This window comes from Stegostoma tigrinum, chromosome 32 (assembly GCF_030684315.1).
Source record: "Stegostoma tigrinum isolate sSteTig4 chromosome 32, sSteTig4.hap1, whole genome shotgun sequence".
NCBI lineage: Eukaryota > Metazoa > Chordata > Chondrichthyes > Orectolobiformes > Stegostomatidae > Stegostoma > Stegostoma tigrinum.
The window spans coordinates 38,619,363-38,645,197 of NC_081385.1; the positions used below are offsets into that span (position 1 = coordinate 38,619,363).

The 25,835-nt window shown below is 43.1% G+C and overlaps 1 protein-coding gene across 1 annotated transcript in view; it reads right to left on the reverse strand.

Moving 5' to 3' along the window:
• Nucleotides 1-7,257: 7,257 nt before the first annotated feature.
• acad8 (acyl-CoA dehydrogenase family, member 8) overlaps nt 7,258-25,835 on the reverse strand; it is a 107,149-nt gene continuing 88,571 nt past the window's right edge. The window contains 2 exon segments of the mRNA XM_048562401.2: nt 7,258-8,746; nt 22,725-22,827. Of these exon segments, the coding sequence (XP_048418358.1) occupies nt 8,694-8,746; nt 22,725-22,827 (156 nt within the window). The 3' untranslated portion in view covers nt 7,258-8,693.

Genomic DNA, 25,835 nt, shown 5'->3' on the forward strand with positions numbered 1-25,835 from the left:
CCACTTGGAGTCCTAATTACACACTGCATTTTTTTACAACATTAGAATTCAGTATATACACAATCCATCACTGGTGATCCAATTTAAAGAAAATAATCCCCCTGGTGGATGACTCAAGGGCAAGGACACCTCAGTTTATATGACAGTTAAGTCATTCAGGATTATATCCTGAAGTGCAGCTTCACATAAAATGTAGAAGAAATCTGGAACTCACACCCAAAGAGTGCAAGTTCAACTGAAATGTTCAAAATTGAAATTGAACACTTGCTGTTCAGCAAGAAACTTTTTAAAATATTCATTAATGGAATTTAGGCATCACTGTATGGTCTTGTATTCATTGCCCATCTCTACATGCGTTTGAGAAGGTGGTGGTGAGCTGCCTTCTTGAATCACTGCCGTTAGAGTATCAGGATTCTGACCTCGTGACACCGAAGGAACAAAGAAATGAATGACAAGCGACTTGAAGGGGAATTTGCAGGTGGTGGTTTTCCCATACAATTGTCCCCCTAAGCTGCGTGGCCACACGACCACTCTAGGGTTCTGCACATGTCAATTGTGAGCTGACGTGCCGAGTTCGAATTTTTGAAATCGCTATTGCACACGGATCTCGGAAAGAAAGAATGAGAATTGTTCCCACGTTTCTGCTCCCCTAGTCCTTCTGGATGATACTTGTCACTGTTTGCTCAGTGCTGTGTGAGTGCTACGAAGTTGCGTAGTGTATTCATGAATTGGAAGGTGAGAAGTTAGAATTTGTTGGTAAGAATGATAGTGGGGAAAAGCAGTGCATCACCCCTTGAAAAGATGGTTTTTTCTTCTGCACTTAGAGATTTTTAAAGTATGCCTGTGAGTAGCAGCTAGAGGATGCCAGTACAGAAAGTACCCAAAAATTGAAACATTTATATTGTAAGGCCAAACAGCACTTTTTGTGTTAAAACAAAATGGCAGTTTTGAATTTTAGCCAATCAATTTGAACTAGGCCTTGAGCTACCAAAAACCAATTGATGGTTTTGGCAACCTGAAAACAATCAAATTATAAGAAACTGATGTGTCATTGCAGGGTATATAAAATGAGGGTATTTGGAACATCAGTGACAGCCAATTGGCATCTGAGGGGACAGGAAGCTTGCCATCTATGAAATAAGTCCTGAGCTCTCACAAGAAATTGCGGAGCTCTCTAAGAAAGCACCATCCTATTGTTAAAAAGCCATCTTTAGTTCAAAGTCCTCTCAGAAGAAATTACAGAGCAAACAGCAGAAAGAGATGTTCCCGACAGATTAACGGAGAGGATGGAATTTTCTGGAAGACACATTGTGTGTGAATTTGGAGAGATTAAATTTTACTTTATTGTAGTCTTATTAATTGGGTGTATATCAGTGGGACTTGTGTTTATTTGAACAGCATTCCAGTAGAATTTAGGCAGTTTGTAGTTGTAGTAGTTAGTAGTCTGGGGGGAATTGTCAGTTTGTTAGTAATTCTATTAACTTGTTAATTGTTAGGGTTAAATAAATAAATTGTTACTTGCTGCTTATAAACTGGATCAGGGATTTTCTTAATTTTACGCACTCTGTTACAAGGGGAAAGACAAGTTTCTCTGGGTGTTTCAGGGATAATTATAAGAAGGGAAGCTCTACTCCCATCATAACACATTAGAGCTTGTGTTCTGGTTTCACTATCAGAGGGGCTCTGCCATTTGCCATCTGGAACAAATTGGAGACTTGTTTGGGATTTGAACCTGAAACCTCTTGCACCCCAAGTGAGAATTGTACCAATTAATTCTAACTACATGCCTTCCAATTCATGAATATTCCACACAACTTTGTAACATGAGGAGCCTAGGCTAAGTTCTGCAATGTGTCTTTGTGGGAGAACATTTGACTATGTTTAAAACAAAACGTTTGCAATGGTGTGTGTGTGTGTGTGAGAGAGAGAGAGAGTAAAAGACTGGGCTTGTTTGAAGGAGCTGGTCACTAAAATGGCAAGTGCCCTGGTGTTTGAGTGAAGTGACTGGAGAAAGTGATGGGGTGGGAGTGAGAATAAAATTGTGACAATACGAGCCAGGGGCAGGTACAGTTGGGGGCAGTGTAGACAGCAGGAAGCAGTACAGACTGACTGCTTGTATAATATTCAATGTTCGACCAATAAAGTTTAAAACTAACCTTTCCCAGTAACCTCATGTGTGCTTCATTGTGAAAACTTTGGACCCAACAATTTTCAAACCCAACAATTCTGGAGTGGTCAACAGGATTGCCACGGGGTGGGAGCCAAACTCAGCTGACAACAATCCTTAAATTGGGATCCAGAGGTAAAGACTCCTCTCTTCTAAATATCCTGGGTGAAAGCCCCAGGGACGATTCCAGCCTCGGGCGACTGTCTGTGTGGAGTTTGCACATTCTCCCAGTGACTGCATGGGGTTGCTCCGGTTTCCTCCCACAGTCCAAAGACGTGCAGGCTAGGTGGATCGGCCATGCTAAATTGCCCATAGTGTTCAGGGGTGTGTGGGTTATGGGTCTGGGTGGGATGCTACAAGGGGAGATGTGGACTTGTTGGGCCGAAGGGCCTGTCCTCACACTGTAGGGAATCTAATGTAATCTAACTGACGGCCAAAATGCTCTTATCTGAGGCAATCCCTTAATGAACATGGTTCTAGCTCGAACCCAACAGTTGGAATACCAATGATAATGGGAACTGCAGATGCTGGAGAATCCAAGGTAATAAAACGTGAGGGTGGATGAACACAGCAGGCCAAGCAGCATCTCAGGAGCACAAAAGCTGACGTTTCGGGCCTAGACCCTTCATCAGAGAGGGGGATGGGGTGAGGGTAGCGTTAGAATACCAACGTCGGTAGAGGCAGGTTTAATCCTGTCTACGGCTTCCTAGGAGTCTATATCAGTACAAACCATTCCCGAAACAAACACAATGCCCGACCCACAGAAACCGGCGACCTTTAAAGCAGGACAGGCCCCGCCCACTATGTGAAGATGAACTACTAAAAAATTTAAAGGGGTACATTGAACAGTAGTTTGATCTACCTAACACCTTAATTAAAATTCAGCAAAAATATGGAACCTCCATGGGAGGATTGTTCGTGTTGATGTATAACTGGTACGATAGCAGAGAGTTTGAGTGTACAAATCAAACACAGTGCTTGGCCAAATACCACCGGGAAGAAGTGTCTCGGTCCCAACCTCTCCCTCTAGTCCTGTGTAGTATTCGGGCGATATCGAATCGAACCACAGGCCGAAGCGCTTTTGAAGTTATAATTGGGCGATCGATCTCCCTGCCTGGTGCAATAAATATCCGCACAGTTGATGGCCATTTATCGAGTTAGTCGCTGTTAGTTATGCCTCCCAACAGGTTGCAGTGGCGTAGGGTGATTGTCCCAATGATGGACACAATATAGTCCCTGAAATGTGGGTACTTGTTAAGAAATCCACAAGGAACCACCTGGTGTGAAAGGGGAAGTTCTTTTATTAACTCCATCAGCTGTGAAAGTACAAGGGAAGAAGACCTGGATCCACACATTAGGAGATTCATTGCACCGCTGGAAATATGAAACTCATGCGTTTTAGGCATTTTGCTTACCCAGCAGCCATTGGAACACGTTGTGAAGTGGGAATTCAATGTTAATATGTTTTTGTATATGTCATATGTGTATGCTTCTATTATTTTGTGGGATGTGGGCATCACGGGCTGACCAGCATTTCTTGCCAATCACTAGTTGCCCTTGAGAAGGTGGTGGTGAGCTGCCTTCTTGAACTGCTGATAGTGAGGGATTCAGTTATGGTAACACCATTGAATGATGTTGGTTATTGTCTCTTATTGGTGATGGTCATAGCCTGGCATTTGTGTGGTGCGAATGTCACTTGCCAGCCCCAGCCTGGATACTGTTCAGATCTTGTTGCATTTGAACATGGACTGTTTCAGCATCTGAGGAGTTACAAACGGCGCTGAACATTGTGTAATCATTGGTGAACATCCCCACTTCTGAACTTACGATGGAGGGATGGTCATTGATGAAGCAGCTGAAAATGGTTGGGCCTAGGACACTACTCTGTGCAACTCTGGCAGAGATGATTAACCTCCAACAAACGTGGCCACCTTAATATGTATCAGGCATAGCTCCAACCACCAGAGAGTTTGACCCTGATACCAACTGATTCCATGTTTTGCTTGTGGTTCCAATATCTCCACTTGCTGGGTTTGCTTTCATATACCCATAAATTGTAAGGGTGGTATCCCCCCTTGCACCTATTCTTTTTAATAGATCTGAATGGGTCACTTGCCACAACATTTTTTAATAACTGAGACGCATCACATCTTCCACAGAGTAGTCATATTGACATTAATGATATCTGAGTCAAGTGGGAATTCACAGGGCACAGCATTTTTGCCTTTGAAGATTGGTATCAACCTCAATTTAATACCACCCACATACCATCTTTCGTCACCATCACAAATACTTTAAAAGGTAGGAAAACCAACAAGATCTGTTCGATTCATTAGACCTGAGACTAGAGGTTGGTCTGCTGGTCAGAATAATTGTACCCAATATTTTAAATATCGCACCTGATGTTTGGCCCCCATCTAAACTTAATTTTGTCAATCTCATGTCAGCGGAAACCTGGTTTGCTGACTGCATAACTTTGTTTGTCCCACACAATGACATGTATTTTGTTTCTGGACACCAGGCTGGTTGCCCCCTCATGGACAGGCTCCTCTTAACCTTGCTTTTGTAGTCTCATTCATGTGTCAATAATTTGTCTGAAATCCATTCTATTGTGCACAGATGTGCCATTAGAGACTGAACGATTCTTTGCTATTTTGTTCTCCACTTATAGCATAGCCAAGCCAGCAAGAAAATACATCAATATGGCAACTATCCTAGAACAGACAGCCAATGACACCTCTCAGGCTTTCAATAAGATTAATGCTGAAATGATTGCTTTACGAGCCACTTCTATGCAAGAATCACATAGCTCCCTACTGGATCTAGACTGAGAAACGTGGCACCTGTGCTCTCATGGGTCAGGAGTGTTGTACCTAATACTTAAAAGTTCCTGATAACTCAGATAATGTAATTAAACTCGCTGACCACATTCGTAAGGAAATGACAAAATTAAACCAGCTACCCCATGTACCTTATGGATCTGGGCCACCAGATGGCTAGGCTCGTTGGGAACTTCTATTGTTCAGGAAATCGTAGTCTTCTTTGTTATTATCCTTGCTCTTTCTGTCCTAGCTCAATGTTTTAAATATTATTTAACCCACTTCCTTAATATAGTCCAGCTTCAACACTTGGAAATTTCTGAGCAAACTTATTCCATGTCAAGGTTGTTGTGTGTGTCGTGATTCTTGTTAATGCTTAAATGAATCAAAAGGAGGGGTTGTGGGAGAAAGCTGGACTGTGTTTAAAACAGATAGTGGGAACTGCAGATGCTGGAGAATCCAAGATAATAAAATGTGAGGCTAGATGAACACAGCAGGCCAAGCAGCATCTCAGGACCTAGGCCCGAAACGTCAGCTTTTGTGCTCCTGAGATGCTGCTTGGCCTGCTGTGTTCATCCAGCCTCACATTTTATTATCTGTGTTTAAAACAATTAGGTTTAAAACAAAATGTCTGCAGCTAATGCATATTGCAGAAGTTAAAATAGAGAGAGAGTGAGTGTGTGTGTGTGTGTGTGTGTGTGTGTGTGTGTGCGCGCGTGTGTGTGCGTGCGAGCTCGTATGTGGATGTGCGTGTGCGCTGAGTGGGGAAGAGGAAGCCATGAGGGAGTAAAAGACTGAACATGTGTGGAAAACCAACAGACAGTAGGTTCTAGAAAGACAAGGGGCTGGTTACTAAAGTGACAAGCAGTCTGGTGTTTGAATGAGCTGATTTGAGGAAACTGAGGGGGATGGGAGAATAAAACTGTGAGAATGAGAGCCCTGGGCAGGCAGTTGGGTTAGCATAGACAGGTGGAAGCAGTAGAGACCAACTGCTTGTATAATATTTAATGTTCGACCAATAAAGTTTAAAACTAGCCTTTCCCGGTGGCCTCATGTATTTTTTTGTGAAAACTTTGGACCCAACAATGCTTGAACCAACAGTCTTGCAGCTGGTACACACTGCTGCCACTGTGCATTGATACTAGAGGGAGTGAACAGTTGTGGATAGGGTGCTACTCAAGCAGGATACTCCATTGCCTCCCACAATAGCAATAAGGTCTCTCCTATCATCATCTACCATCCCTCAAGCATTTACCTCCAGAGGATTATTAGCCATCATTTCTTCCAACACCAGCAGCATACCACCACCAGACACATATTCCCTCCCTCCCCTTGTCAACCTTCTGCAAAGACCATTGCGCCAGGACACCCTTGTCCACTCCTCCTTCACTCCCAACAACCCCCCTCAGCCCCACAGCAACTTCCCTTGCAACCGTCTTGTGCCATGTTGCTACAGATGGGTTTCCAACTGCATGGGACTCGTACAGTACAGTACTCCCTTGCAACCGTAGGTGGTGTAATACTTGCCCATTTACTTCTCCCCTCCTTGCTATCCAAGGGCCCAAACACACTTCCAGGCAATCTAATCTACTGCATTCACCACTCACAATCTGGTCTCCTCTACATTGGGGGAATGAAGCGCAGAATGGACAACCACTTTGCAGAACACCTACATGTTGCCTGCACAAATGACTCTGAGTTTACAGTTGCCTGTCACTTCAACACACCAGCTTGTTCCCTGGCCAGCATCACTGCATTAGGCTTGCTGTAGTGCTTCAGAGAAGTTCAGCACAACTGGAAGAACAGCACTTCATATTCCATTTGGGAACTCTACGGACTTCTGGACTCAATATTGAGTTCAACAATCTCCTATGTCCTTATCCTAAAATGCACACAGCAGGCCTTGTTAACACATATTTTGTTATTACACACAACTCACGATTAGCCACTAGTGGTTACCATTAACAGCCATTCATTCTCCTAGGCTAATCATTATTCACTCCTTGTCTGTCCAACTGCTGTTCTCTTTTTAGGCTCCATCTCCAAACTATTGTTTATTCCTTACCCTGAGCCCCAGGCTATCTTCTGCATAAAAACTAATGTTTTCCTTACTACCACCAGTTCTGAAGAAGGGTCACTATACCTGAAACGTTAATTCTGATTTCTCTTCACAGATGCTGCCAGGCATGCTGAGCTTTTCCAGCAATTTCTGTTTTTGTTTTAAAAGTCCCTGATGATTGAAATGAAATTCAAATTCTGAAACTGCAATGGTGGAATCTGAACTCATACTGTGTTTTATTTGTTCAGGTCTCTGAATTACAAGTTCAGTAAAATCTATTGCAATACCCAACGTACTTAAAGTATAACAGGTAGAAAGGTACTTTAACTTCTGAGTAGTAATTGAGTTATGACTGAAGTACAGCATAGATTTTTGGAATACTCAGGAGGCTCAGTAAAATTAGATCTGCAGTTCAGATATTGTTACAATCAATAAATACTTACAGCACTAGTTGTTTCATTCATGGCTGCTTCCCTTTTCTGAGCTGTCATGTGTACCTTTATCATCCTCTTTAATTACTTGTTTTCTCATTTTGGCTTACACAAGTTACTTGATAATGCTAAACAATTACGCAGTCTCACATAGTGCTTGAAGGTTAGATTTTGCAACACATTCCAGGCGTGCTACCTCTATTGATTAAATGAAGAGCCTTTCATAGAATAATCTCAGATTTCACAATGTTTGTATAATGCTCTCCTGGCTTGAACAGGACCATCCTCACATGCTTTGCCTATTTATTTCTGCATGATGTCGTACGGTAACACAGCATTGTTCCTATTCTTGGCTGAACTCAATTTCTGAAGCCCATCGAGCTTGCTTAATTACCTGAGAAAGGGACAAAGAATTAATAGTTATATCTTAAATATCACAAAAAACAATTTGCTTTTCTATATTCAGGCCTCAACATCCAGTTAACAGGGGTTAACTAGGTCATTTGAGTGCCTTCATTGTGCTCAGTTATTTTATTTGGCATTTGTTTAGAAAGTAGAGAAGGGCAATTTTTACATCTCCTGATGAGAATCGAGCTTCCTGAGCCATTTTCAATTCATCACACGCAGTACTGGTTGGAACAGCCAGGGCTGAAAAGCAATGCTTGTGTCACAGAGTCCACTCCGTGCTCTGGAGCTCACCTAATTCCACTCTCAAACAGGTTTATGCAGAGGGCAAGTTACATAATGGTTTAACAACATTCATGTCTGCAATCGACAGTGTTTCTTACCAAGTCTTTTCTAAAATGGCAGTATTTCACCAGTTGGTTCAGTATCTAGTTAGGCCCTTTGGTTATACCCACAATTCAGTGGACAGTTGTGGTGCTGTGATAATAGTAACAATGAAACAATGAGAATTTGTTTACGGTTGGAGTGCTTGTGCCATGTTGCTACAGATGGGTTTCCAACTGCATGGGACTCGTACAGTACAGGTCCATAAAAGAAGTAAACAACAAAAATGTTACATTTTACTGGTCAGATACCTTACACTGGTGGGTATGGATGCTCTTCTCTTTCTGGAAGAGGCTAGTTCATAGCTATAAATATTTCTCATTTAAACGAGTAGATGTGCAACTGTTATTTGAACCATCTTTCCAGGACATACAATCAATAAGATGAGTTGTTTCTCTTGCGCACAGCTGGCCTAGCATGCAGAAAAACTATTCCTCGAGCAGGTTCCTTGAGATAAGCATTCGCATTACTTCATTGGTACCTACAAGAAATGTAAAAATCACAAATGACTTCTTCACAACATAAACACCACCTCAAGATCAGCCTTGATCATATAAAAGCAGCTTGTTGCTGTAAAGACTATATCTTTTTATGTTACTTTATTTTTGACTGGGGACTAAATTGGAAAAGGATTGTTTTAAAACAATGGACTGAGGAAGGAATTACTGTACATTTAAAAAGCAAATTACTGAAACTCATTACAGGTTGTGTTTACACTGCTGCTTTGCAAGCAGTGGGGAAGGTGCACCTTGGACGTGTGTACAAAGTGAGCTTCGGCTGGCTACAATAGCCGATTGGTTTGTGCAACTGTCACCAGTCATGGGAGCCAAAGATCATCAGCTGATGACAATTCTCTATTGGATCCTGGGTAGCTGAACAGTTGTGGTGAAGAGTGATGCAGGGAGAAGACTTCTAGAAGGGAAGGTGGTGTTTTTCACTCGCTCTCCAGTAAAATGTTTGAGCTGAAAAGAAAGCCAGTTGTTTTCTATTGACAAGTTGTAAGCTGTTACTTTTAACCAACAAGTCAGGGACTATAATTTGTGAACCAATCATTCTATGTCACCTATGAAGAAGTGCAAGAACCCAAAGGAAAGCTCAGAGACTTAAAGGACCTTGGAAACAAAAGGAACACCGTATCGAATCCTGAGGACTGGTGCCAATGAACTGTTTCTCCAAAGTATATTTTCCTCCATTCATAATACCAATTGTTTGCGGGTTTTTTAGAAAAGGGTTCAAGTTTTAACTATAATGATGGTTCACAGCTGTTTTCTTACAGTTGGAATTTATTTATAATAAATCATGGTTCTCATTAAGTATAGAAACCTGGTCAATGTTTACTATCAGATGGAAAGATTTGGACTTGTGTATATTTTAATAACCTTTTTTGTACTTGTCCGATGACTCTGGAAATAATGGAACTCCGTTTCCAGGGCGCTACTGGGATTACCATAAGATGCAGGAACCGATGTAGGTCATTTAGCCCACTGAGTCTGCTCCACCATTCAATGATTCTTCCTCCAAAATCCTCAATACATGCCCTGATTAAAATTTATCTTAGTTAGCCTTGAATACAATTAACAACCCAGCCTCTACAGCTTTCACAGGCTCACTACCAAAGAGAAGAAATTCCTTCTCATTTCTGCATTAAACAGGCAACTGTTTATTTGGGTATGCCATTTGGTGCTATACAGTCACACGGTGGGAAGGAAATTTTCCACATCTAACCTGTCATGTCCTCCAAGAATCTTGTATGTTTCAATAAAGTTATCTCTCATTCTTCAAAACATATAAGGTCACCTCGCAATCTCCAAACCTCAGTGAAGATTAGCACATCTGTTCACTAATGCCCACTAGGGAAGGAAATCTACTATCCTTGTGTCTCCACGTGACTCCAGGCCCACAACAATACGGCTGACTCTTAAATGCTCTCCAAACTTGCTGAGCCAGTCACTCAGATCAACGGCAATTGGTGTGGGGCAACAAATACTGGCTTTTTTAGCAGCTGACATTTAAATGCCACATAAAACAGAATGGTTACATTCAGCCTATTGTGCCAACTGTGCAATCGATCAAGTCCCACTTTCTCCCTTTAGTCAGCAAATATTCTAGATGCTAACCCAATTGACTTTTGAAGAATATTACTAAATGGTGTTTCAACACACACAATCAAGTAGCATATTTCAGATCCTAATGCATTAAAATAAAACTTCTCCTTGTGCTACTTATTGCTTCTTTTGCTAATTATCTTGAATCATTTTCCTCTGTCTTCGAAAATAGATTCTCCCCAACTCCTCTTCCAGAATCTTTATAATTTTGAACAAAGTCTTATTAGCAAAAGTAAAGCACATGGGATTAAGGGAAGTGACAGTGATTTCACAACATTTGTTAGAAGACAGAAAGCAGGGAGTAGAGATAAAGTTGTATCAGAGATAATAGAGAATGCAGATGCTGGAGAATCCAAGATAACAAGGTGTAGAGCTGGATGAACACAGCAGGCCAAGCAGCATCTAAGATGTTGCTTGGTCTGCTGTGTTCACCCAGCTCTACACCTTGTTATCGGTAGAGATAAAGTGTTGTCTCAAACTGGAGAGCAGTATGCAGTATTCACTGGTGACTGATGTCAGGATCACTGCTCCTTTCCAGTTATATTTAATATCTAGGGCATTAGTTCTAAATCTGCAGATAGCACGAAAATCAAATTTTATAAAACAATAACGGTGCCACAAGAACTTTCAAGAGGTCCTAAACAAATTAAATAAGTGTAACTTTGGCAGATAGAATTTGATGCAGTGAAGTCTGAAGTGACACATTTTGATGGGAAAGATGGAGTGACAATACAAACTAAATTATTTAATTTTAAAGGAGGTAAAAAATGACTTGTACATAAATCTTTGTGTTTCATACCCATGAAGACGGCCCCAACCATAACCTTGGCTTCATATCATGCTACAGGGTAGAGGGGTAAGTCTGGACGAAAAGCTTTTCAGAGGGTCAGTGTCAATTTAATGGGTGGAATGGCATGCTTGCACATTGTAGGGACTCTATAATTCTACAGGCCCATCTGTCTAACTTTAATGATGGGAAAACTATTAGGAGCAATTCTGAGGTACAGAATTAATCTATACTTGGAGAGGCAGTTCCTTCTGTTTCTGTTGCATCTGTTCCAATGAAGCCAACTTCTACAAGGAGGTGTTCAAAATGTCCACTGTCTTCCTCAACCAAAAATTCCCCAGCAGTTGAGTCGGCCTTCAGCTGGGTCCAACCATTTTCTGCACTTCGACCGTCACCCCCTGTCTTTCCTCCTGCAACATCAAAGGATCCCCCTTGTCCTCACCTACCATCCTACCAGCATCCACATCCATTCACTGGATGATGGCATCACTGACTAGGCCTGTATTTATTGACTAACCCTAACTGCCCAGAAGAGATTTAAGAATTAACCTACCAATTGCCGTGGGTCTGGAGTCACATGTAGGCCAGATGTCTAAGGAAGGCAGCTTTCTTCCCTAAAGGATTAGTGAACCAGATGGGTTTTTCCTGACAATTAATAATGGACTTATGAATGTGTTTAATTCCACATATTTATTGATTCCACCATCTGCCATGGCGGGATTCAAACCTAGGTCCCCATAATATTAGTGATAATGGGAACTGCAGATGCTGGAGAATCCAAGATAATGAAATGTGAGGCTGAATGAACACAGCAGGCCCAGCAGCAAATGAAGGGTCTAGGCCCAAAACGTCAGCTTTTGTGCTCCTGAGATGCTGCTGGGCCTGCTGTGTTCATCCAGCCTCACATTTCATTATCCCCATAATATTATTTGGGTCTCTGGATTAACAGTCCACAAATAGTACCACTAGGCCATTGCCTCCCCCAGTCTCCTGCATACACGGCTCACAACGTGATCTGCTCTACATTGGTGAAATTAAGTGTAGACCGGCTGACCACTTTCCAGAACACCTACATTCTGACCACAAAAAAAAGTCTGCCAATTCAACACACCACCCTGTTCCCTGGCCAAAGTCTCTATCTCAGGCTTGTTGCTGTGCTCCAGCGAAACTCAGTATAAGATGGAAGAACAGCATCTCTTTTTTCCCTCTGGGAACATTATAGCCTTCTGGACTCAATATCTAGTTCAATAACTTTAAGGCTTGGGCTGTTCCATGTCCCTATCCCAACCTCCACAGACCAGGCCTTGTTATTACACAATCTGGATTGTGGATTATTACACACAACTCATTATTAGCCATTAACAGTACCCATTAATAGCTTTCCATCCTCACAGCCAGATGGTTATCCAATCCATTGTCTGTTCAGTCGTCCTTCTCTTTCTTTGAGTCTACCCCACCTGTCATTTAATCCTTCCCCTCTACCCCCACCCTATCTTGTCATAACCCAACATTCTCCTAGCTACGGTGATAATGGGAACTGCAGATGCTGGAGAATCCAAGATAATGAAATGTGAGGCTGGATGAACACAGCAGGCCCAGCAGCATCTCAGGAGCACAAAAGCTGACGTTTCGGGCCTAGACCCTTCATCAGAGAGGGGGATGGGGTGAGGGTTCTGGAATAAATAGGGAGAGAGGGGGAGGCGGACTGAAGATGGAGAGTAAAGAAGATAGGTGGAGAGGAGAGTATAGGTGGGGAGGTAGGGAGGGGATAGGTCAGTCCAGGGAAGATGGACAGGTCAAGGAGGTGGGATGAGGTTAGTAGGTAGGAGATGGAGGTGCGGCTTGGGGTGGGAGGAAGGGATGGGTGAGAGGAAGAACAGGTTAGGGAGGCAGAGACAGGTTGGACTGGTTTTGGGATGCAGTGGGTGGAGGGGAAGAGGTGGGCTGGTTGTGTGGTGCAGTAGGGGGAGGGGACGAACTGGGCTGGTTTTGGGATGCGGTGAGGGAAGGGGAGATTTTGAAGCTGGTGAAGGCTTCAAAATCTGCTCCCACGATGAGGCATTCCACTCCCGCACATCCCAGATGTCCAAGTTCTTCAAGGACCGCAACTTTCCCCCCACAGTGGTCGAGAACGCCCTTGACCGCGCCTCCCGCATTTCCCGCAACACATCCCTCACACCCCACCTCCGCCACAACCGCCCAAAGAGGATCCCCCTCGTTCTCACACACCACCCCACCAACCTCCAGATACAACGCATCATCCTCTGACACTTCTGCCATCTACAATCCGACCCCACCCACTCAAGACATTTTTCCATCCCCACCCTAACCTGCTTTCCGGACAGACCACTCTCTCCGTGACTCCCTTGTTCGCTCCACACTGCCCTCCAACCCCACCACACCCGGCACCTTCCCCTGCAACCGCAGGAAATGCTACACTTGCCCCCACACCTCCTCCCTCACCCCCATCCTAGGCCCCAAGATGACTTTCCATATTAAGCATATGTTCACCTGCACATCTGCCAATGTGGTACACTGCATCCACTGTACCCGGTGTGGCTTTCTCTACATTGGGGAAACCAAGCGGAGGCTTGGGGACCGCTTTGCAGAACATCTCCACTCGGTTCGCAATAAACAACTGCACCTCCCAGTCGCAAACCATTTCCACTCCCCCTCTCGTTCTTTAGATGACATGTCCATCATGGGCCTCCTGCAGTGCCACAATGATGCCACCCGAAGGTTGCAGGAACAGCAACTCATATTCCGCTTGGGAACCCTGCAGCCCAATGGTATCAATGTGGACTTCACCAGCTTCAAAATCTCCCCTTCCCCCACCGCATCCCAAAACCAGCCCAGTTCGTCCCCTCCCCCCACTGCGCCAAACAACCAGCCCACCTCTTCCCCTCCAACCACTGCATCCCAAAACCAGTCCAACCTGTCTCTGCCTCCCTAACCTGTTCGTCCTCTCACCCATCCCTTCCTCCCACTCCAAGCCGCACCTCCATCTCCTACCTACTAACCTCATCCCACCTCCTCGAACTGTCCATCTTCCCTGGGCTGACCTATCTCCTCCCTACCTCCCCACCTATACTCTCCTCTCCACCTATCTTCTTTTCTCTCCATCTTCGGTCCACCTCCCCCTCTCTCCCTATTTATTCCAGAACCCTCACCCCATCCCCCTCTCTGATGAAGGGTCTAGGCCCGAAACGTCAGCTTTTGTGCTCCTGAGATGCTGCTGGGCCCGCTGTGTTCATCCAGCCTCACATTTTATTATCTTGGATTCTCCTAGCTACCATCAGTTCTGCGGAAGGGTCACTTGGTTCAAAGAACAAAGAAACCTACAGCACAGGAACAGGCCCTTTGGCTCTCCAAGCCTGCGCCGATCAAGATCCTGTGTCTAACCTGTCATCTATTTTCTAACGGTCTGTGTCCATTTGCTCCCTGCCCATCCATGTACCTGTCCAAATATATCTTGAAAGACGCTAACATTAACTCTGATTTCTCTCCACAGATGCTGTAGGACCCACTGAATTTTTCCAGCAATTTCTGTTCTTGTTTCTGATTTAATGGCATCTGCAGTTTTTTCGGGTTTCCTCCCCCAAACTATCACCTCACTTGGGGCATGTCTCCCTCCAGATGTAATCTCTCCTTCCTAACCATGCACAACACTAGCTCATCGTCAGTAGTACTAAATTATCATATATACCGGTAAGTATCCATATGCAATCATTAAGACCGACTATTACCACCTCTGGAACTGCGTGATCATTTCCATCTCAACTCATCTACTAATGGCACCCTCATAATCCCTTACTACCTTTATTCACAATGATTCTACACTCTTGCTTGGCCTCCAACATTCTCAATTCCATAAACTTCTCTAATCCAAAACTCCGCTGCCCTTGATTTAACTTTCATTGAGTTCAATTTCCCATCACCCATATGCTCACTGACCTATACTGGCTCTCAAGAAATATTCTGATTTAGAAATTCTCATTCTGGTTTTCAAATTACTCATGTCCTTTCCATATCTCTGTATCCCCTTCAGCATGACAACCCTCAGAGATATATAGATGTCACTACCTTTAGGTTTTATATATCCCAAATTTAAATGGCTCCATCATTGGTGACGGGCTGAAAACAAATTCAAACTCAAGAACACCCTCCCCACATCTCACCATCATATTTTCCTCCTCTAAGGCACTCCTTAAAATCTAACTCTGACCAATCTTTTTGGTCATTTAATCCATAATTTCCTTCTTTTGTTGGCGATATATTTTGTTTTATATTTTTCCTGTGAAGTGCCTTGGGGCGGTTCATTACATGAAAGATGTTAAAGAAACACAAGTTGTTTATGCTGTTGCAACATCTATAATTTGAAGCCAAAAATTTTCAGAGGTACTGGATAACTACTTATGATGAAAAGTATATGTATATCAATAATTTTGGAAGTTCAATTTTAGAATAGAGGCAGAAGGAATTTGAACATTTCCATCAAGTTTTGCAGTGACCCAAACACTTGCAGTACTGAGTGCAGATCTGGGCAGCAACTTCGGAAGGATATACCGATCTAGAAAGAATGAAATAGAGGTTTACAAGAATGATAACTGGACTTCAGGGGTTCAGTTATGAGGAGAGATTATATTAAATAGGCCAGATTTCTTTAGAATTAGAAGGTTAGGGAGTGATCTGATCAAATACTTCAAAATAGTAAAGGAGAAGACAGGGTAAATAATAAAGAAAACAGACGAGTACTTGGGTGATTGAGAATTAGGGTCAGACTGCTCAGGAGAAATGTTAGGAAACACTTCTACACACAAATTGTGTAAATATTTGGATCTTTCGTCCACAAATGGCAGTGGATGCAGGATCAGTTGTTAATTTTAAATCTAAGATAAGTACATTTTTGTTAAGCAAAGGTATTAAGGGATACCGGTCAAAGGCAGGGATATGGATTTAGGCCGTGGATCAGTCATGATAACTGAATGTTGGACAAGCTCAAGGGGCTAAATGGCCTCTCCTGTTCCTATGCACATCATTATTATTGTAAGTAAAATTGTCATAGCACCAGAGGCTGCTGTCTCATTCCAGAAAGATGACAGATATTGATTTGAAATTGAGGGTTGCCACTCATCAGGTAAGAGACAAGGTTGAGAAAGTAGCACCTTCATGGTAACTACAGCTGGTGGGAATTGAACCCACGCTATTGGCATCATTCTGCACTGCAAACCAACCCAGGCAGCAAACTGAGCTGACCAACCCCCACCATTACTGAGCAGTATTGTGACTGCAATCAAGTATCTGGAGAACTTCTGAAGTGTTAATCAATCAGGTTTTTATACTGTCAAGTTTTTGAAAGTAGAGGAAACAGAATATAGCCATAGAGAGAGAGATAATGGGAACTGCAGATGCTGGAGAATCCAAGATAGCAAAGTTTGGAGCTGGATGAACACAGCAGGCCAAGCAGCATCTCAGGAGCACAAAAGCTGACGTTTCGGGCCTAGACCCTTCACCAGAGAGGGGATGGGGAGAGGCTGCTGAAATAAATAGGGAGAGAGGGGGAGGCGGACCGAAGACGGAGAGAAAAGAAGATAGGTGGAGAGGAGAGTATAGGTGGGGAGGTAGGGAGGGAAGGGTCAGTTCAGGGAGGATGGATAAGTCAAGGAGGCAGGATGAGGTTAGTAGGTAGGAGATGGAGGTGCGGCTTGAGGTGGGAGGAGGGGATAGGTGAGAGGAAGAACAGGTTAGGGAGGCGGGGACAAGCTGGGCTGGTTTCGGGATGCAGTGGGGGGAAGGGGCGATTTTGAAGCTTGTGAAATTCACATCGATAGCATTGGGCTGCAGGGTTCCCAAGTGGAATATGAGTTGCTGTTCCTGCAACCTTCGGGTGGCATCATTGTGGCACTGCAGGAGGCCCATGATGGACATGTCCTCTAAGGAATGGGAGGGGGGAGTTAAAATGGTTCGCGACTGGGAGGTGCAGTTGTTTATTGCGAATCGAGCAGAGGTGTTCTGCAAAGCGGTCCCCAAGCCTCCGCTTGGTTTCCCCAATGTAGAGGGAGCCACACCGGGTACAGTGGATACAGTATACCACATTGGCAGATGTGCAGGTGAACATCTGCTTAATATGGAAAGTCATCTTGGGGCCTGGGATGGGGGTGAGGGAGGAGGTGTGGGGGCAAGTGTAGCACTTCCTGCGGTTGCAGGAGAAGGCGCCGGGTGTGGTGGGGTTGGAGGGCAGCGTGGAGCGAACAAGGGAGTCACAGAGAGTGGTCTCTCCAGAAGGCAGACAAAGGTGGGGATCGAAAAATGTCTTGGATGGTGGGGTCGGACTCCATCCCCACCCTTGTCTGCTTTCCGGAGAGACCACTCTCTCCGTGACTCCCTTGTTCCCTCCACACTGCCCTCCAAGGAACAGCAACTCATATTCCGCTTGGGAACCCTGCAGCCCAATAGTATCAAAGTGGACTTCACCAGCTTCAAAATCTCCCCTCCCCCCACCGCAACCCAAAACCAGCCCAGTTCATCCCCTCCCCCCACAATGCATCCCAAAACCAGCCCAGCTTTTCACCGCCTCCCTAACCTGTTCTTCCTCTCACCTATCCCCTCCTCCCACCTCAAGCCACACCTCCATTTCCTACCTACTAACCTCATCTCGCCTCCTTGACCTGTCCATCCTCTCTGCATTGACCTATCCCCTCCCTACCTCCCCACCTATACTCTCCTCTCCACCTTTCTTCTTTTCTCCCCATCTTCAGTCCGCCTCCCCCCTCTCCCTATTTATTTCAGCAGCCTCTCCCCATCCCCCTCTCTGATGAAGGGTCTAGGCCAGAAATGTCAGCTTTTGTGCTCCTGAGATGCTGCTTGGCCTGCTGTGTTCATCCAGCTCCAAACTTTGCCATCTGGAATATAGCCATAGTTTTGTTTTGACTTTACAGCAGAAGAATCAAGATTTTCAGTTTAGAAGAAACGAGGGTATAGTTCAGGGGAACTAGTCAGAGCTATACAGTCATATCGTGCAGAAAAGACCCTTCGACCCATTGAGTTTGCACCAACAATAACAACAACAACCAGTGAAGGCGCGTTAATCCCAATTCCCTGTACTTGTCCTATAATCTTGAATGTTATGATATCTCAAATGCTCATCTAAATGTCTTTTAAATGTTGTAAAGTTTCCAGCCTCCACTACCGTCCAGATTCCCACCACCCGCTGAGTGAAATTTTTTTTGTCAAATTCCCTCTAAATCTCCTGCCCCTTTCCCTAAAACTATGCCCCCTCAAGTAAGGCGAACATCTGCTCTCTATTCATGCTGTCCGTAGCCCTCAATCATGACCCCCCTGTCAGGTTTTGCTGCTCTAAAGAGATCAACCCAAGCTTATCTAGTCTCTCCTTGTAGCTCAATTTCTCCATCCTGGTCAATATCCTGGTGAACATCTTCTATAATCCCTCTAGTGCTATCACAGCCATCCTGTAGTGAGGTGACCAGATCTGAGCGAGTACTCCAGATATGGCCTGACCAAGGCTCTGTACAACTCCCACATTAAATCCTTGCTCTTATACTCTATGCCACGACTGATGAAAGCAAATCTTCTTAACTGTCCCAGTCATGTGCTTTGCTGACTTCAAGAATCTGTGAATAATTACTCCAGGATCCCTCTGTTCCTCTAAGCTATCCATTGTCTTGGCATTCATTAAATACTCACTCATCTTGTTACTTCTTCCAAAGTGCATCACTTCACACCGATTAGCATTAAATATTATCTGCCACTGTTCTGCCCATCTGACCAACCTATCTATACCTTCCTGTAACTTAAAACCATCAACTTCACTATTAAACATTCTACCAAACTTGGCACTGTCTGGAAACTTGCTTAACATTTTCCCCACGTTTTTATCCTTATCAAACAATAAGTGTCCCATTACTTATCTTTCTGGTACACTGCTGCATACCAGCCTGAATTCCATGTGCTTTAACTTTCTCAATCAGTCTCCCATATGGGCCTTGTCAAAAGCTTTACAAAAATCCAGATCAACTACACCAACTGAACTTTCCTCATCCACGTACAATCACACTTTTGAAAAATTCTAAAAAAAAGAGGTAGGTATGATCTCCTTTTGATAAACCCATGTTGACTATTCCTAATTAAGCCATGCCTTTCAAAGTGGGTATTAATTCTTTCCTTCAGAATTTTCTCCAATAGTTTTCCTATCGCTGACGTGAGACTCACTGGTCCATAATTTCCTGGCTCATCTTGGCCAGCCTTCCTGAAAACTGGAATCACATTAGCTGTCCTCTGGCTCTTGCCCAGCAGCCAGACAAGAGTTAAAAACGTGTGCCAGAGCCCCTGAAATTTCCTGCCCCTCACTGTACTCCCCGTACAGCATGGCTGTGTTATTAAATTCTGAATGAATGCCATCTACAAGTTCACTGACAACACGACCTGTAATAGGATTGATATCTATGATTCAAAATACAGAAGGAGACTTGTCTGTTTTTAAGCCCGACAAAGCTTCCAATACCTTGAAACAGTGCAAGTTCCTCACAGTCCCTTTTCCTGAATGCGGTACCTATGTTCTCCTTTTCCAGAGTTAAGACCAAAGAGGAGTATTCATTTACCGTCCTTCCAATATCCTGCAGCTTCACACACAAGTTGTACCCTTGGTCTCTAATGAGCCCTACTCTTCCCCTAGTTGATCTCTTCCCTTTAACGATGCACAAAATATTTTAGGATTCTCCTTAATCTTGCTTCTTCTCAAGCCCTTTTTGCTCTTCTAATTGCTTCCTTAAGCTCCCTCTTGCACTTCCTTTATTCCTCTAGAACTGCAGCTGACTCACTCTCTTTGGACTTCTCTTCTTCCTCATCCAGTCCTGAATTGTCTTTGACAACTCACTACAAGTGGTTTCTGGTCAAAGGAGCTTCGAAGAAGGCACTTGCATAGAAACCTTCAAGTTTTTAGAAATGGAAATGTTTAAACAATCAGGATTATAACAGGCCCATCATCCTCATACTTAAGAAAGAATATGCAACGTGCTTTAATGACTATTGCCCAGTCGCTCTGACCTCAATAATTCATGAAGTTCTTTGAAAGGCTGGTCATGGCCCACATCAACTCCAGTCTCCCAGCCTGCTCGATCCCCTACAATTTGCCTACTGATGTAACAGGTCTACAGTGGATGCCATATCCCTAGCCCGGCGCTCATCTCTGGAACATCTTGACAACAAGTACACTGACAATGGACAGATCTCAAAACTCCGTGACCTTGGTCCCACCTCTTCCATCTGCAACTGGATCCCCAGCTTTCTGATCCATAGGCTGCAAGCGGCGAGAATAGATAATTGCACCTTCACCACAATAACACTCAACACCGGAGCGCCTCAAAGATGCATTCTCAGCCCCTACTGTACTCCCTATACACCCACAATTGCTACCAAATTCCAAACAAATGCCACCTACAGGTTTGCTGACAACAACACCTGTAATAGGAAGAATATCTAACAACAATGAGTCAAAATACAGAAGGGTGATGTGGTATAATGAAAACAACCTCTCTCTCAAAGCTGCTGAAACTAAAGAACTAATCTTTGACTTCAGAAAGAAAGGAGGAGAGCATGCCCCCATCTACATCAATGGAATTGAGGTTGAAAGGGTGGAGAGTGCCGATAACCGACTTCCCTCGTAGATGTGATGGTCAAGAAGGCACAACATGCCTCTTCTTCCTCAGGCAGCTCAGGAAATTTGATATGTTCATTAGGACCCTCACCAACTTCTATTAGTACACAATTGAAAACATACTATACAGGTGCATAATGGGCTAGTTTGCTAACTGTTCTGCCCAGGACCATAAGAAGCTACAGAAGGTGACGTGCACAGTGCAAGCTATCTTAGAAGTCAGCCCTCCATTTATTTATCAGGTTTGCTGCCACAGAAAGGCTGCCATCATCATCAAAGATCCATCACACCCTGATAATGATCTCTTACAATCTCTTCCACCAGGCAGAAGATACAGAAGCCTGAACATATGCACCAGGAGGCTCAGGAAAAGCTGCTTCCCAGCCATTATGTGACTGATGAATGGATTCTCTAGCCTCAAATAATGCTGATTTTGCCTAATGTTGATCTCACCTAGTGCATGCCCTGTGCATTGTAATTTGTATGCCTCTGTCAAAGTCTTTTTGATCTGTACATACTTGCTTACTATGATCTGCCTGTACTGCTTGTAAACAAAACTTTTCACTGTACTTCACTACATGTGACAATAAATCAATCAATTAACTATGCCTTCCTTGAGGCTCAAAGAAATTGCAAAAAAAGGATTTCAGCAGGCCAAAGGAAAGGAGCCACAGAAATCTTATGTAAAGATTTAGAAAACAGAGACAGGAGTGATATTTCTCTGGTACTGACTCTGTAATGGTGCAGGTTGGGAAAAAGGTTGAAACATTTGCTGTTTGTGGTCTTTCTAAACTGTCTTCTATATCATTTGGTGATTTTCTTTTCTCTTTTCTTGTAATAATTTTATGTCTTTTTTGTCAAACAGCATCTGCAGCTTCACATGAATAAATTTCTGCGGCTAACCACCACTAAAAGAAAGTTAAACATCTGATCTATCAAGTCAGATTTCATTCTGGGATCAAGTGATTCCATCAGTTGGGATCATAGGATCATAACATCTGTTTCAAAGAGTCCACACAGACACAGTGGGAGAAGGGGCATCTGTATGTCAAAGAGGTATACAGCATGAAAACAGGCCCTTCGGCTCAACTCATCTGTGCCAACTAGATTTCCTAAACTGCCATTCATGATTTTATAAACCTCTACGAGGTCACCCGTCAGCTTCCTATGCCCCAGGGAAAAATATCCTAGTCTAACCAGCCTTTCCTTATAACTCAAATCTTCTAGTTTTGGTAACAGTAATAGGATATCCTTACTCATGCTGTTATGTAGTACAGCATTGACCAAAAACAATAATCTCAACCTGAGCTACAAATCTTCTCAAAACTCAGTCCCAAAAACAATAATCATACTTTCTGCTTCTGCATTCATGTTCTCTTTATACAAGCCGGGTCTCTTTTGCATTTGGTTTTCACATTACTCCAACCTCTACTATATTGAGCACTGAAGCAACACATGGGCGACACACAGGTCATGAGTCTCATGCCTTTGAAAGGCCAAACATTCTTTATTTCAATACATCGTTAATAAGATATCTCCATCTGAGAGTGTCAACCAAGAATTATAATTGACTAGAAAAGCCAGAATTAAATATTAGCTAATTAAAAACAGCAGCGTACTAGTCAAACAAGGTTCACCATGTAGAAGGAAGACTGTAAAAGCAGCATGAGGTTGAAAAATGCAGTGTGTGGGCTGAATATAGCTTTCATCAAATCTGATCAAATGCTACAATGTGAATAAGCAGAACAGCAAATAATTCAAACCGGGTGCAAACATCTCACCAAGGTGAATGTAAACAAACTGAATGCAGCGGCAAACGCTGCACTAGATGCTGTTCTAAAATTACAAATCTAGGTTTATATTGTATGACTGTATAAATTATATAAATACTTACCCTCTAGGATCTGATGCACCCTGATATCTCGAACAAACTGCTGTACAGCATAATCCTTTAGATAACCATAGCCACCATGCATCTGTAGCGCCTGATTATAGATCTGTTTGAGACAGAATTTATTTTATAGCTTTTGTGGTTAGTCTATTTTCTACATAAAGATGTATTTTGAGCATATTATTAATTTTTAGTAAAATTGCAGCATATCACAGAATCAGAGAAGTCTTACAGTACAGAGAGGCAGTCATTTGGCCTATTGTGCCTGCACAAGGTCTTCAAATGAGCATCATCGCCCAAAACCAATCTCTACTTTGCCCTCATACCTTTGCACATTACTCTATCCAAGTAACCATCCAATGCCCTCTTGAGCACCTCAATTGAACCTACCGACACCACACTTCCAAGCAGTGCATTCCATACCCCAAACACTGTCTAGGTGAAACAGCTTTTTCTCACATCATCTTTGCTTCTTTTGCAAATCACTTTAAATTTATGCCCTCTCATTCTTATTCCTTTTACGAGTGGGAACAATTTGTCCTTCAAGGTGAGAGGGGAAAACTTTAAGGGAGATGTGTGTTGGAAGTTCTTTACACAGAGGGTGGTGGGTGCCTGGAACGCGTCGCCAGTGGAGGTGGTAGAGGCAGGCACAATAGCATCATTTAAGATGTATCTAGACAGATAAATGAATGGGCAGGGAGCAGAGGGATACAGATCCTTGGAAAATAGGCGACAGGTTTAGGCAGAGGTTCTGGATCGGTGCAGGCTTGGAGGGCCGAAGGGCCTGTTCCTGTGCTGTAATTTTCTTTGTTCTTATATACTTTGTACAGCCCACTCATGACTTGAAAATCACAATCAGACCTCCGTTAGCCCTCCGTTCTCCAAGAAAATCAGTCCACCTTCTTCAATCTATTCTCATAACTCAAATTTCTTATTACGAGAACCATTCTTGTAAATTACTTCTACACTCTCTCTAATGTATTGACATCATGCCTATAACATTCCAGTTGACAAATAACAAGTGTCTTATTCCAGTTCAATGTCGTTTCCTGGCTCTTGTACTCTAAGCCTCTATTCATAATGGAGCAAGATTGTGACTTTTAGAAGTTATTTTGTCCTTTTTTTTGAAGAAAGATCATAAGACAAAGGTGTCAAGCAGCACAAGAATCACTAGAGTAAACTGCTTGGAAGGCCTTGCCTTTCTTTAACGCTCTGAATGGGTGTGGCCAGCTCTTTCAGATCAGGATTTCTGGATTTTAGGGTTTAGTTTTAAGCAGAAGCTTAGTTTTAACAAGAGTTGGAAGCTTCAGTGAATATCGTCTGGCTGCCACTGTCTCTGAACTTTTTCTTGATGATTATTCATCCTGGATGGGAGAACAGTATGAGAGAATTTGTCAGAATTTGCCTTTTTGCCAAGGGGTGTATTTATGGGTTGTTACAATATTGGAACAGTTATTGTATGTATTTTTTTTAAGTTTTCCAGTAAGAGTTATTATTCTAAATTCCTCTTTCTTTGGTTGTATTTTAACTAGTGTTTAAATAAATTGTGCTTTGCTTATGTTGAATAGTTTCAACAGATGCATTGCATCTGGAACAAGCATTCACATTTGCCTTTAAAAATAAGAACAGTTAGGGTCTAGCCTACCTTCTCAAAATATTTTTAGGGGGTCTGGTTTGGTTCATAACAACAAAGCCGAGGAAACTGTAGGTTTTCTTTCCTGCGCTCTCCACTGTCACAGCTCTCCTGTCACAGTCAATAATCTGTGGATGTGTATGTACAGGCCCCATTGCTCTTTCACCCACTTTAGAATTGTACCCCTTATCTTACATTATTTTTCTGGCTACACAGCATCACCTCACACTACCCTGCATTGAAACTCATCTGCCACATCTGCACCCATTCTCGAAAATTGTCTTATATTGTTCTCCACTATTCTCACAGTTCACATTCTTGTCATCTGCAAACTTTGAAATTATCCCCTGAACACGAATATCAAGATCATAGAGTCACACAATAGTACAGCAAGGAAATAGGCCCTTCAGCCTAAAGTGGCTCATGCTGACCAAGGAGCCACTCAGCTAGTTCAATTGCCCGCATTTGGTTAATCTGCCTCTGAACACTTCCCAGCCATTGCTTACCCAAGTGTTTTTTAAATGTTGCTATTGTACCTGCCCTAAACCACTTTCTCTGACAGCCCATTCCATATACACATCACTCTCTGCATGAAGAAGTTGCCCCTCAGGTCCTTCTTAAATCTATCCTCGCTTACCTAAAACCTATGCCCTCTAGTTTTCAATTCCCCATCCCTGGGAAAAAGACTATATGCATTCATGCCATCCATGCCCTTCATGATTTTGTACAGCTCAATAAGTTCACCCTTCATTTTCCTGCCTTCCAAGGAATAAAGTCCTATGCAGGCCAACCCCTCCCTGTAATTTTGGCCTACTAGTCCTGGCAACATCCTTGTAAATATTTTTTACACATTTTCAAGTTTAACTATGTCTTTCCTATAACGGGATGACAAAACTGTATACAATACTCCAACTGTGGCCTCACCAATGACTTTTACAACTGTAACATAACATCCCAACTTCTATGATCAGTGCCTCAACCGAAGGCCAGCACGCTAAATGCTTCTTCACCACCCTGTCTATCTGTGACGCCGTTTTCAACAAACTATGTACTTGTAACTCCTAGGTTCCTCTGTTCCACAACACTCGTCAAGGCCTTACTATTTGCTCTGTAAACCTACGCTGCATTTGCCAATCCTCAGCCCACCTCCCCATCTAATCAAAATCCCTCTGTAATTATTGATAACCTTCCTCGCTATCAACAATACCCACTGTTACAAAGTTGTGTAGAATAGTCACAAGTTGGAAGGCAGGAAGTTAGAATTTGTTGATAAAAATGATAGTAGGAAAAAGCAATGTGGTATCTGTTTAAAAGATGGTACTTTTTCTGTGATTAGAGATTTTTTAAAATGTATGTCTATGAGCAGCAGATGGTGGGTGCCAGTACAGAAAGTACCCAAGAATTAAGACATTTATATTGTAAAGCCAAACAGCACTTCTTGTTACCAAGACAACAGTTTTCAATTTTAGCCAATCAATTTG